A 13,833-nucleotide genomic window follows, 5' to 3' on the forward strand; every position below is an offset into this window, starting at 1 on the left:
GCAATATATAAAGCTACAACTACACCGTTAGTTCTCTGAGAACGGTGCCAAAATTTGATCACGCCTAACTCTATCCCTAAAAAAGATAAGCGGTCGCTGCAAATATAATCCGGTCTAAGAGTCCGGAGTCGAATCCCATATAGAACTAAGGTTTTAATACAACTGTTGACTATCACTAAGAAGACAAGCTCGAACAATTCCAAAGTTATAAATATTAAGATTCTTATATCCAACTAATTAACTAACAAATTAAAGTAGTAAATTAACAACTAGGGATACTAAGGGTTGGAAAAAAGATTAAGGAGGTCTAGAGTTATGATTTCCCCAATTGTCGGAATCCTTCCCACTACATATTCTATAATTTCGCCTAAGTATTCTCTACTGATCATGATCACTCGACTTATCGTAATTCTCTCTTGAGCAACTACAACAATGTGCTAGTCATATTCTCTCGAGTTAAGGTAGCTCACACTTTTTCACCGCTCACTATGATCATGTTAAAACTTCGTTATATCTAATCCTGTTGTTAAACCCGCCGTATTGATCTTTCATATACGTTAAGAGTGACGTTGTTCAACAACCACCTAAATATATACTCTTTTTCAAGCAATACATAATAAATAGGCACTGTTAATTGAGAGCTCTTCAATTAACTAAAATAAGCACATAGTTGAACAAATAGAAAAATTCAAAAACTCAATTATGTCAAAACGTATCAAGAATTCATCCTACAAAAGGTTTCATCAAAACCCTAGATAACAAATTAGCTATTCATAATAGGGTGCAAAACTACAATACTATAATTCATAATCAATAATGAAAATAGGAAGAAGGGAGTGAAAAACTCGTAGAAGAATTCTCTGTCTTGCTCCTAGCGTGTTCTTGCCTCCTTGGGTCGAATACCCTCTCTAATGATGTCTCCCCCTCTTAAAACTAACTTTAAGGGTCGAATACCCTCTCTAATGATGTCTCCCTCTCTAAAAACTAACTTTAAGGGGTATTTATAGGGTAATGGACGACTTTACATGTCCAATACTAATGAGGAATTAAACTTTTTTTTGCATGGCATTGTTGGTGCCTTGCACTGCCTGTAGCACTGTCGTTTTGGTGCAAGGCACTGTCTGTAGCACTGTCTTTTCAGGGCAAGGCACTGTCTATGGCACTGATGACAGTGCCTTGAATAATGCCTTGCACTGTCTACGGCACTGTTGTTACCGCGCAAGGCACTGTCTATGGCACTGACTTTTTGTTGCCTTGCACGTCTTCTTTTATTGCTCCATTTTATAGATCTGAGGTACTATTTCGTGCAAATTTTCTCCACTTCATGTCCAAGCATTCCTACACATGAAATAAGCTCTATTAAGCGCAATTATCGCAAAAATTAGCATCCAAACAACAAGCAAGTAGGGTAAATAATGTCAAAATATATGGAATTATTTCATGATATCAGCAGGGGAGGCTCGGGTATTGCAATTGCGATACCTTGTTTGCATTTGCAAATTCTGGACTTGGGTAGACAAAGTCTGGACTTGGGTAGCGAGGAGGATGGACTTCGCATTTGCGAAGTCTATGTCGCAATTGAGACATCTCCTCAGTGAGTCAGTTGCCGCAATTGCGAGCTTTTCTTTTGAGTCGCAATTGCGACATCTGCAACTGAACAAAGGGCTGGGAGTTGGAATTTTATATCATTTTCTCTCATTTTAGAACCCTATACTCAGTAGGAGGCGATTTGGAGAGAGGTTTTCATCTACAAATATTGGATGAGTGATTCTAATCAATTTCCAACTATATTTCATGATTATATCTTAGATTTAACATCAAATGTATGCGAATCAAAGAGAAAAATTGGGGCTTTTTGTCAAAGTTTTGAAAAACGAAGATTTGAGCTTTGAGAGTCGATATGGACTCAGATTTAAAAATAAAATATGTATATGGACTCGTAGAGTTACGGGTAGTCAGAATCTAGCCTTGGACCCGGGTTTTGACCGGGCAGGCCCGGAATTGACTTTTGTTAACTTTTTGGAAAATGTGTAATGATCATAACTTTATCTATTGTAATTGGTTTCCCTGTCATTGTTTGATAATATTAAGTCATTTTTTGTTAGAATTGAGCCGTATGGAGGCGAGTTTTAGAGGAAAAGCTATATTCGAGGGTTGATTTGGCCTAGTTGAGGTAAGTATCTTGCCTAACTTTGTGTGGAAAACTATCCCTTAGGATTTGGGTTGTTTCTAATAATTGTACTATGTGAAAAATGTGTACACAAGGTGACGAGTATGTACACGGGCTATATGTGGTATTTTGACCGGTTTAGTCTTCTTCCATGCCATTACTTGAATTTGTTATAACATGTTACATCTTTTATTGTTAAATTTATTCTTACATATTCTAATTGATGTTGTTAGCATTTGTTTTACCCTTTATTGTTGTAATTGCTCTTATATGCTTAATTGAAGTTGCTACCTTCCTTATTGTCTTGTTACCCCTTTTATTGTTGAAATACTCTTACTTGAAGTTGTTACTTTGTGGAATATCTTCTTGTTGAGTGATTGGTGTTGAAGTTGTGGAAATCATTATCACATTGAGGTTGAAGTTATTAATTGTTGACTATTCCTCATTTTGATATTATTGAGATTCTTATACACATATGATTGAGCCATGAGCTCTACCTTGTGGTAACATTGATATTGTTGATTTTTGCAAGTGTTGTGGCATATGTGCACATGTGGTGCGAGTTGATTATTGTGTTGTGATATTGATACGCATGCAATGGTATAAGGATAGGGGTTGATACGCATGCAGTGAGATAAGGTGAGAAATTATACGTGTGTTGCTAGTAAGATAAATTACTTGAAGACATGAGATGAGATAAGGGAGCTAAAACGCGTGTAGCCATTTCGGAAAAATATTTTCAAAAATAAATATAAGGCTCACGCGGTGATATAAGAAAATATTATGATTGAAACTGTAAAATGTGATATGAGACGGTACGTCAGTTGTGATTCTTGTTGTACATTTCATGCTAAAAGAGGCTTGTTGGTTGAATAGTGCTTGTTGTTTCTTCATTCTCCTACTTGTAGTTGTCCAGGTTTGACTACTTGTTGTTTCATCATGTGTTCACTACTTGTTGTCTTTACCGTTTAGATTTCCGTTGTTAGCTTATATTATTGAACTGCTCATCTGTCATTTACTTCCTCGGGATCCATTATTAGACTATGCTATATTCTGTTCAGTTTCTTATCCTAGTAGGTGTCTTGACCTGGTCTCGTCACTACTCTACCGAGGTTAGGCTTGATACTTATTGGGTGCCATTGTGGTATACTCATATTACGCTTCTGCATATTTTGTGCAAATCCAGGTACATCCGCCCGTGCTAGACGCCAATGACTGATTAGCTATTTTCGAAGACTTCAAGGTATACCTGCTCGACATTTGCAGGTCTCGAAGTCACCTTCTGTTTAGATGTTCTACTATTTATTTCCTCTTCAAAATAATATTGTATGTCTAGAACTTTAGTGCACTCGTTGTAGAGCTTATGACTCAGTTCCACCAGATTTTGGGAGATATTTGTCGGTTGTAACTATTGGGGTTCATTATGATAGTTTAACAGTTTAAAATGATGTTTAAGTTATTGTTTCTGCTCTCTTTCAATATATGGTAGGCTTATCTAGTCTTAAAGACTAGGTGTCATCACAATATCATAAGGTGGGAAAATTGGGGTCGTGACATGTTAGCATTCGAGGAACTACACTCCAAATCGAAATCCTTTTCAATTATACACTAGATACATTCCTAGATCTTTATTATCCTTTTTCGTCTCCATATAGACTCTCACACCCATATCATTGCGAATTTTCATTAGAGGACACCTTTCGTTGACTCGGTATTTGATTTTGATGATTTCGACAGAAGTATCTATTGCTAGGTGTTCTACAATTGTTGCATTCAAAGCACTGTAACTCGAATCTTCATTGATTACAATTTCATCGACATCGAAATCAATATATCTCCCGAAGCTATCCTAACAACCAATGTGTTGAAGCATTATCACAAGTGTTGCCATCGAAATTCACTTGTCGAAGCAATTTCAAACTTGAAAAAATAATTTTTGATCGTCAAATCATATAGAAATCTGCTATAGTTTCGAAGCTGATTAATCACGCTTCACATTCATCTACCTCCCGTATTTTCTATAAAAATTTTGTTTTGAATTTGTTGAGTTTTTGCTATAAAAGCAGAGAAAATCTTCGATAGAGGTGGATACTGCAGAAAAATCGGCATATCTATTTTGTAACGAAAAATTATTTTGTTACTTGAATCACGCGTCTAATTAAAGAAGCCCACAGTTAGGACACCAGATTAATCGATTTATAATTTGTAACAAAAACTGGCTTAGGGCGGGTAATATATAATATTTGAACAATTTTAGTAAATAAGTTTCATATTATTGTATAGGAAGGAATTTTTTCTTTACAAAGGGCCTATTTTAGAAACTTGATATGTTTGGTCGAGCTTTTAGGAGGAAAAAAAAATACTTTGAGACACAAAAATTATTTTTTAGAAGCTGAAAAGAACAGCTTCTCACCAAAAACTTTTTTTGAACCTTAGCCAAGCACAAATTGTTGCTCCAATAACGACAAAAGTACATTTCAAATTATTTAGCCAAACATAAAATTGTTTTTCTACAAAAATATTTTATCGGAAAACACCTCTTACAAAAAGCACTTTTGGAACTTTGGCCAAACACTATTCGCTGCTCCAATATTGGCACTTTTTTAGAAGCTTTGCCAAATCGGCTATTAAGCTATTTAAGATTTTGGCTCTCCAACTCTCTATTCATTTAAATATGAAACTAAGAAAAAGGAAACAGATAAAAGAAATGAATATAAGATCTAAGGCAGCGTTTTCCAATAGCATCGCAAATAAACTATTACAGAATCATGACAGGAAGCTTACACATCAATATCTTCCAATGACATCAGATCCTTTTTTTGGGGCTGTTTTTTCAAACAAATGCTTCAGGATCAAATTCAATAGCTGCATGACTTTTTGCGGCAGAGACTCGAGCACAATGCACTTGTCTAATGCTAATCTGTACATATAATGAAGTCATGCCGAGGAAAGTTAATGGTAGTCATGGCACTTCACAATGTTTTCTGCTGAAGCTGAGCTCTATAATTAGCTCTTGTTGCCAATCAATGTGGGCGTAACAGTTACAAGACCGATAAGGAAAAGAGTAGCTATAGAATGCATGTCATAGAGATCACCCACCGACTGCAATTCGCCAAGAGTTATTCCAGCCTGCATTGTAATCCCTTGGTCAGCATAGTCAATTTTAAATTTAATACAGCAGAATTAAACTAATACTGTAAAATATCGTAAATTCATAGCTTGTACACTAGTGTCTGGATTTTAGCTAATTTACTACCATCGTAGCTCATGTTCACACAAGTAGCACACCAAAAGAGTTTATCAGATGAACTCAAAAACAAGTTAAAATCAGCTCCCTCTTTGTATGTAAGATGTTCAATTTTTTTTAATTCCCCTTCCTAGAGAACCCCACTTCCCAGGAGTCGATAAGGCTACTCCCTCTTTGCATCATAAATCTAAAATGTTTTTCTTTTAAGTCAAAAGGAGCAGAAACCATAGTTGGCCAAAACAAACTACGTTCCCTATTTCTTAGTCATTGACACTTTGCATAAAGAGTTGAATAAAGAGTACGAGTACCCTGACAGTGACATAAGCAGCTGGAATGATCCCAATGACAGTTGCAAAGAAGAATATATGGTAAGGCACGTCCACGATTGGTGAAGCAACATTGATAAATGTGTTTGGCAGTGTCGGTGTAACTCTCAAGAAAAGCATGTAATTTAGCAGCCGTGTTCGCCTTCTAGCCACCTGATAGATCAGAGATACTTTACTGCAACAGTAGCAAATAGGAAAGCGGAACATTATGATTGGGTTGTGAGTTGAAAATCACCTGGTCTCTGAAGAAAGTTAACTTATCAGGCCACAGTGAGAACACGAGAGGCCGCCCAATCAGTTTGGATAGAAAATAGCAAGATGATGCACCCGCAGTAGCGGTGAACACGACCAGTGCTACACCTCTGAAGATTCCAAAGAGAGATCCGGCAAGCAGTGACATGAAAACTGTTCCTGGGATCATAAATGTCTGCATAAAAATGTAGACTACACAGTATCCCACAAGGACCTGAACGGTGTAGTCACTAGTATAGCTCTCCAGGTGATCCCTACAGAACATTTAAAACCATATGTTGTATAAAAATCATATAATACTAGTGTCATTTGTGGAAATTAGTATTGAATAAGAAAGAAATATACTAGTATATGATATCATCTCCAACAATCACGGCACAAGTCTGAAAATGCAGATTAGCATGCATGGTCAACTACTAGTGCAGTATTTTGATAAAAACAATGCCAAATGTCAATTACAAGTGCTATTTTTGTAGATACCTATGCATCTGCTTGCAAAAATACATTAGCATTTCAAGTGCACAGTTCAAAGCCAGGACATATCACCAGAAAGCAAGTTTAGTGAACAGAGTTGATTTTCCTACCTGTTGTTTGATCAATTCCTTTGCCAAGTACCCCACTCATGCAATGGGTGCATAACAACTTCAATGCTTAACGCTATTAACAGTCCACGTCTTTCCTTAATTTCTCCCATTACACATGTTACATCTAACAATCCATTCTAATCACCGTTCAACGGGATGTACTTATAGCTCTCCATCAATGAACAAGCAATTGTGAATGTTTGAGACACCCCCTTTTTATTGATAAAGTAAGATAAAGAATGTTTGTGGTGCCACTAGACCCCCCAGACTGAAATAGGCAGAGAGGCATAGTCAGACAGAAAGCCTTTTACTCCCCAAACTGTCCGTGAAACTAGTAAATGTTTGTAAATTCAGATCATATTTAACCCCCTCATGTTTATTCCCCCTGAAGTTCACTCTTTTCACATTTAAAAAGAGGTTGGCGGAACATTTACACCGAGTCTTACCAATAAATTGTTTCTCTAACTCAACACTGAGTTATCAGCAGTTCCCATATCCAACCTCATGGTCAAGTAGGTTGATCGAAGAGTATATGTGTAAAGCAGAGCAAGGGCAATGCAATAGGGGCACTTTCACTTGCCTCTCAGCCCACCATCCAAAAAAAATGTACTAGTTATCATAAACTTTCTACCTTTTTTTATTCATCAAATGTCAAAGGGCTAAGTTTTCCCTCCTCCTTTCCTTCAAAGAATTTGTTACTCCGCTTTTTTATACAATGAGCATCACTTCTCTAATTCGAGCAGGTCAGCTCCATCTACATTCTATTCTTTACAGATGGCACCAAAATTTTCTCAAAAAGCATTCCCTTTTTTTTTAATTTACAAATATAGTAATGGGCATAAAGGTGAACTTAATTGGAGCGCCATGGTCAGTGAGGATAAGTTGCTTTGGATTGAGGCATAGTTGTTGTAGTAATGGACATAAACTACCCCCTTAAGCTCTTTACAATCCAACATCTTACAAATCAACAAATTATGGCCTTTCCATCGGGGGTGGGGGAAGCCAGACACCATTTTAGGTCAAAGATTCCCCATTTTTCTATCTTCTCTCAAAACCAAAAAAGACAATAAAAGAAATAGCTTGGCAAGGTAAAATATGCATTCAATTAAGATATTGGAAAAATACATTCAAAGCCAATAAGAATGACAAAAAAGATGCCATTTTTACCTGAGTATTTGAAGATCTTCAAGATTTCTTGGAAGCTTTAAGAAGCTATAATCAGAGGCAGGCATAGTTAGATAAATACAAAGCAGACCCAATGCATAACCCAAAACAACAACACCTGCTACCCCAATCTCCCAAAATGTCAAAGGAAACTTATTAACAGATTTAGTTTCATTTATTACAGCACCGCTACTGCCCCCTTTTTCCCCATTCCCTTGCATTTCACACTTCAAAGATGAAGATGATGTGCCAACTTCTCCCTCCATTTTTTCAACAATTATCCAACCAAGCCAAAAAAATTCTTGAACCAATTTTAGAAAAAGGAAACAAATTTATGCACAAGAAGAATAGAGGGGGAGGAAGTTTAATTTTGTGAGTTTGTTTTGGCTTGCTTTAGAAATACTCTTTCTTCGTTCCCCTCCCTCTTTCTATGTGCTAAAAAAAGGTTTCCTTTTTCTTTTTTTCTGTTTCTTTCTCAATCAATTTATGGAGGAAGATAAAGTATATTCCTTCATTCTCTGAATGAAACCAAAAGGGCAGGGGAAAGCTTACTCAATTATACTCTTTTCTGGGGTGTTTTTCTAATTAAAGAAAAGTTACGAAGAAATGGTTGACATTACTTGCTTAAGGTTGTACTGTGGTCCAGGCCTAGCGGGACCGGCCCGGGACCGCAAGCCCACATGGGTTTTGGACTAAATGGGCTGGCCCGTATGGTCCGGTCCCAAGCGGTCCTAGGAGTCCACTATGGGCCGGTCTTGCACGTAGAGATCGCGAGCCCAGTACCGTTTAGTCCGGGACCGGATGACGGGTCCGGGCCGATTCAACCGGGCCCAACGGCTATTTTTCAAAAAAAAAAAATTAAAAAAATTGGCCAACGGTTGGAAGTTAAAAAACTAGCCGTTGACCTGCCAATTTAGCCATTTGGCTTTTTAAAAAATAGCCATTTGCCCGCCAAACTTTTTATAATTATACTTTTTCTGTATTCTTAACTATAAATACCCCTCATTCTTTCATTTTTACTCACAAAATCATCAATCTCTGTATAATTTTCTTCTATAATTCCTTACTTTATTATTGCAATTTGTGAAAAATTGTGAAGTTGGTGAATTGAAGTCTTCAATGATATACAATTTTCAAGAAATTGTTCGTCAATTCGGTAAACTCGTTCCAACTCTTAAGTTTTAATATTATAGTTTTGTTTGTTTTAGTTTGTAAAATTATAATTAATATGGACTTTTCTTTGAAAAAAATGTTTGGTGTTAAGGGAAAATCTAAACTTGGTGAATCTAGTGGTCAAGCTACTACTCCTCCCCCGGCTCCCCGACGCAGACCTGTTACCCGTCCTCCTCCACCTATTATTCTTGATAGTGATAACCTTTGTTTTCAATTTACCGATAGTCAATTTTGCCATGATGTTGCACCAGGTCAACAATTAAATGATGAATATATGAATGCTCTTTATGATAATCAAACTATCGATGAAAATGATGATATAGATGAAATGCAACCGGATTTAGATGATACACCTACTAGTCCTGTTGTTAACCCAACTGATAATAATCCAAATGATGCCCCGCCTGACCCTCTTGTAGTAACCCCTACTTTTAATAGACAACCTTCTAGACGGTGCGAAACATCTCTTGTTTAACATTTTTTTACTCAACTAAGAGATCAAAATAAGGCTAAGTATAAAACTTGTGGGACTTTGATGGCTCATAAATATACTGGAGACCGTAGTGGTACGGGTACTTTGACTAGACACATAAAGACACACCCTAGAGATAAAGCTAGATTCCTTCAAATGAAAGCTGCGCAAGAGGAGACAAGTGTAGGTACTAAGGTTAACCCTAGTACTAGGTCAAATCTAGTTCAACCGAGAATTAAAACTGTTACAGGTGACATTTTATATTACGATCCAAATAAAGATCGTGAAGAATTCAAAAATGGTTACTGTTCTGTGCTTACCCTATAGTTTTCCTTCTAACCCTCACTTTGTGCATTATATTAGAAGAGTTTTTAATCCTACTTATAAAGGATGGCCTCGTGCAACCGTAAAGAGCGATATTTATAAATATAAACATGAATATGAACAATATTTGCGCTATTTATTTACTCATATAAATTGTCGCGTTGCTATTATTACTGATATTGGTAGAAGTGGTAATGACTGTGATTATCTTACTGTTACCACTCATTGGATTGATGAGGAATGAAAAATGCAAAAGCGCATTATTGCTTATAGAATAATTAATTCATATTACACAGGTAAGTTTATTGCTAACACAGTTGCAGATATTTGTAGATATTTTTTGTCACGACCCGAAATTCTCACCTTCGAGAGTCGTGATAGCGCCTACTCGTAGAAGTTAGGCAAGCCATGAACTTAGAAACCACTAACTCATTCCTTTTTATACATGTTTCGCCAGTTAAATTATAAATGATTAAGCATTTAAATGACAACGGAAAATAAAATTTAGCGGAAGTCTTAAATAAATATGAAACCCAAATATCTAGAAACCAATACATGTCTCTACCCAAAATCTGGTGTCACATCATTCACGAACTACTAAGAATACTACATACATCAGTTTGAAAGAAAGATAACATTGTCTGTCTCGAATGCATGAGATAACAGAATATAAAATAGGATAGAGTAGACGCCGGCCTGCGGACGCCTGCAAGGCTACCTCGGTGTCAAGGTGGACTGAAGGCTGGCTCCTGAGCTAATGTTGCTGCTCAAATACTACTATGATATCTGCACATAAGTGCAGAGTGTAGCATCAGCACAACCGACCCCATATGCTGGTAAGTGTCTGGACTAACCCCGGCGAGGTAGTGACGAGGCTAGGACCAGACTCCAGATAAACCTGTGTAGTTATATAATATATGGCGGAAAAAGTAAACAGGTAATAAGAAATCAAAGCTGGGGAAGGGGAACATGCTTCGGGGGTAGCAGATAAAACAAAATATCAAAGAATAATAAGGAAACTACAATTTAACTTCTAACACGGATAAAAAGAAATAAGGCAACTTTCACTTTCAGTTTTATCTTGTTGCAGGTGTGCAACCCAATCCCATTTCTCATATCTTGTGGTAGGCGTACCACACGCTCCCATTTCATTATATCTTGTGGTAGGCAAACCACCCGCTCCCATTTCATTATATCTCATGGTAGGCGTGTCACCTGCTCCCATTTTATTATATCTCGTGGTAGGCGTACCACCCGCTCCCATTTCATCGATCTTGTGGTAGGCGTACCACCCGCTCCCATTTACAAGTCATCACAAAATTACAAGAAGTCCCAGCAAGGGAACAAAAATAATTTTATAACTTCCCGGCAAGGGAACAAAAATATTGAAACAGTCATCCCGATAAGGGAGAATCAGCTATAACCAAATCCTAACTCATTATGTACTCAGCTCAATTTATGACAATACTAAATCATAACTAAGATCTACGAGGATAAAATCAATCTTTATCAATATAGGAGATCATTAATTAAAGCATCCGAAGTGCCATCTAAGAGCACAACAACGTTCAAATTTAAGACTAACGGCCATGCTCGACAGCAACGTATAGATACTCGTCACCATGCCTATATGTCGCACTCAACAAGAAGCAAGTAGTAAATAGGACTCAACTCCTAATTCCTCAAGCTGAGGTTAGACCGAACACTTACCTCGAACTTTCACGGCCAACTCAAGCCTCGAACACCGCTTTTCCTCTCAAATTGAGCTCCAACCCAATTGAATCTATACATAATTGACTCAATATCATCAATAAGTGCTAAACAATCCAATTCCAATGTTCAATTATAACTTTCCAATCATTCTTCCTAAAATCCCAAAAATCGACCCCGGGCCCGCTTGGTCAAAACACGAAGTTCGGACCAAAACCCGATCACCCATTCGCCCACGAGCCCGAATATATAATTTGTTTTCAAATCCGACCCCAAAACGAGGTCTAAATTACAAATAATTAAAAAACCTTAACTCTACCCAAATCCCTAATTTCTACCCTTAATTACATGTTTAGGCCTAAATATCTAGTGGGTGTTGATGGAAAATGAAGAAAACAAGTTAAAGATTACTTACCCAAGAGATTATGGTGAAGAGAAGCTTCAAAAATCGCCTAAGAGCTTTGGAGAAGAAGAGGTTTGTGAAATTTTTATAAAATCCCGAAAGTGTTTTGTTTTTGGCCTTTTTAAAATCACTGGGCGAAAATGTCCTTCGCGTTCGCGATGGGCAGGCTGGGTGAACCTTCGCGTTCGCGTACACGGGCTCGCGTTCGCGGAGAGTAATCTCCTCGAGCCCTCGCGTTCGCGTCCAAAAGTTCGCATTCGTGTAAGACAACTACCCTAGCCCCTGCCCAGGCCCATTTGGCCTTCGCGTTCGCGTTGCCAGGACCGCGTTCGCGAAGGGTTATCCTCCCCCCCAAAGCCTCGCGTTCGCGACCTAAGCTACGTATTCGCGTAGAAGGAAATTCCTTCAGCAACAATTAACCCATCACGTTCGCGTGGGTACTCCCGCGAACGCGAAGAAGGAAGTACCAGAAACCCAACAGCTGAGAAACCTGCAACATTTTCTATGCCCGAAACCCTGCGAACACATCCGAATCACACCCGAGCCCTCGGGGCTCCTAACCAAACACACGTATTAACTCAACAACTTCATACGAACTTATCCGTGCGATCAAATCGCCTAAATAACCTCAAAAACAATGAATCAAACCTAAAAATCAAGAACATTTTCTCAAACTTCATCAAGTTTCGAATTTAGCAATTCAAGTCCGAATCACGTCAAACGACGTCTGTTTTTAACCAAAATTTACATGAATGACTTAAACCATATATAAGACCTGTACCGGGCACCAGAACCAAAATATGGGCCCGATACCATCGCTTTCTAATCAGATTTCATTTCCAATTTCCTTAAATATTTTCAGAAAATAATTTTACTTAAAAATTCATTTCTCGGGCTTGGGACCTCGGAATTCGATTCCGTACATATGCCAACATCCCATATTTTCCTACGGACCCTCCGGGACCGTCAAATCACAGGTCCGGGTCCATTTGCCTAAAATATTGACCAAAGTCAAACTTATTCATTTTAACATCAAAACATAGCATTTTCACAAAATTTCATATTTAAGCTTTCCGGCTACGCGCCCGAACTGCGCACGCAAATCGAGGCGACTCTAAATGAGATTTTCCAAGCCTCGGAAGCACAGAATGGATAAGAAAACAGGTGATGACCCCTTTGGGTTGTCACATTCTCCACCTCTAAAACAACTGTTCGTCCTCAAACGGACAGAAGAAGGAAGTACCTGAGTCGGGGAATAGATGAGGATAATGGCTCCGCATATCGGACTCGTACTCCCAGGTCGATGCCTCAGGAGGCTGACCTCTCCACTGAACACAAAAGAAGGAAAACTCTTCTATCTCAACTGACGAACCTGCCGGTCTAGAATAGCTACCGGCTCCTCCTCATAGGACAAGTCCTTGTCCAATTGGATAGTGCTGAAATCTAACACGTGGGATGGATCACCATGATACTTCCAAAGCATGGACACATGGAACACTAGATATACGAATGATAAGCTCGGCGACAATGCAAGTCTATAAGCCACCTCTCCCACTCGATCAAGAATCTCAAACGGACCAATAAACCTAGGACTAAGCTTGCCCTTCTTCCCAAATCTCATCACGCCCTTCATAGGCGACACTCGGAGTAATACCCGCTCACCAACCATAAAAGCCACATCTCGAACCTTGCGATCTGCATAGCTCTTTTGCCTGGACTGAGCTGTACGATGCCTATCCTGAATAATCCTGACCTTGTCCAAGGCCTCCTGAACCACATCCGTACCCAACAACCGAGCCTTTCCCGGCTCAAACCATCCAACCGGAGATCGACACCGCCTACCATATAAAGCCTCATAAGGATCCATCTGGATACTCGACTGGTAGCTGTTGTTGTAGGCAAACTCTGGTAAAGGCAAGAACTGATCCCACGAACCTCCAAAGTCAATAACACAAGCTCAGAGCATATCCTCCAATATCTAAATAGTTCGCTCGGACTGGCCGTCTGT

At 38.4% G+C, this 13,833-nt stretch overlaps 1 protein-coding gene across 1 annotated transcript; it reads right to left on the bottom strand.

The window, feature by feature from the left end:
• Nucleotides 1–4,884: 4,884 nt before the first annotated feature.
• On the bottom strand, nucleotides 4,885–8,293 carry LOC107794414 (putative membrane protein At4g09580). Its single transcript, XM_016616900.2, has 4 exons — nucleotides 7,747–8,293; nucleotides 5,979–6,249; nucleotides 5,726–5,896; nucleotides 4,885–5,299 (listed from the first exon to the last, which is right to left on the bottom strand). The coding sequence occupies exons 1-4, from the start codon at nucleotides 8,007–8,009 to the stop codon at nucleotides 5,177–5,179; spliced, it is 828 nt and encodes a 275-aa protein (XP_016472386.1). The 5' UTR covers nucleotides 8,010–8,293; the 3' UTR covers nucleotides 4,885–5,176.
• Nucleotides 8,294–13,833: the final 5,540 nt, after the last annotated feature.

Source organism: Nicotiana tabacum, chromosome 1, assembly GCF_000715075.1.
Source record: "Nicotiana tabacum cultivar K326 chromosome 1, ASM71507v2, whole genome shotgun sequence".
Lineage (NCBI taxonomy): Eukaryota > Viridiplantae > Streptophyta > Magnoliopsida > Solanales > Solanaceae > Nicotiana > Nicotiana tabacum.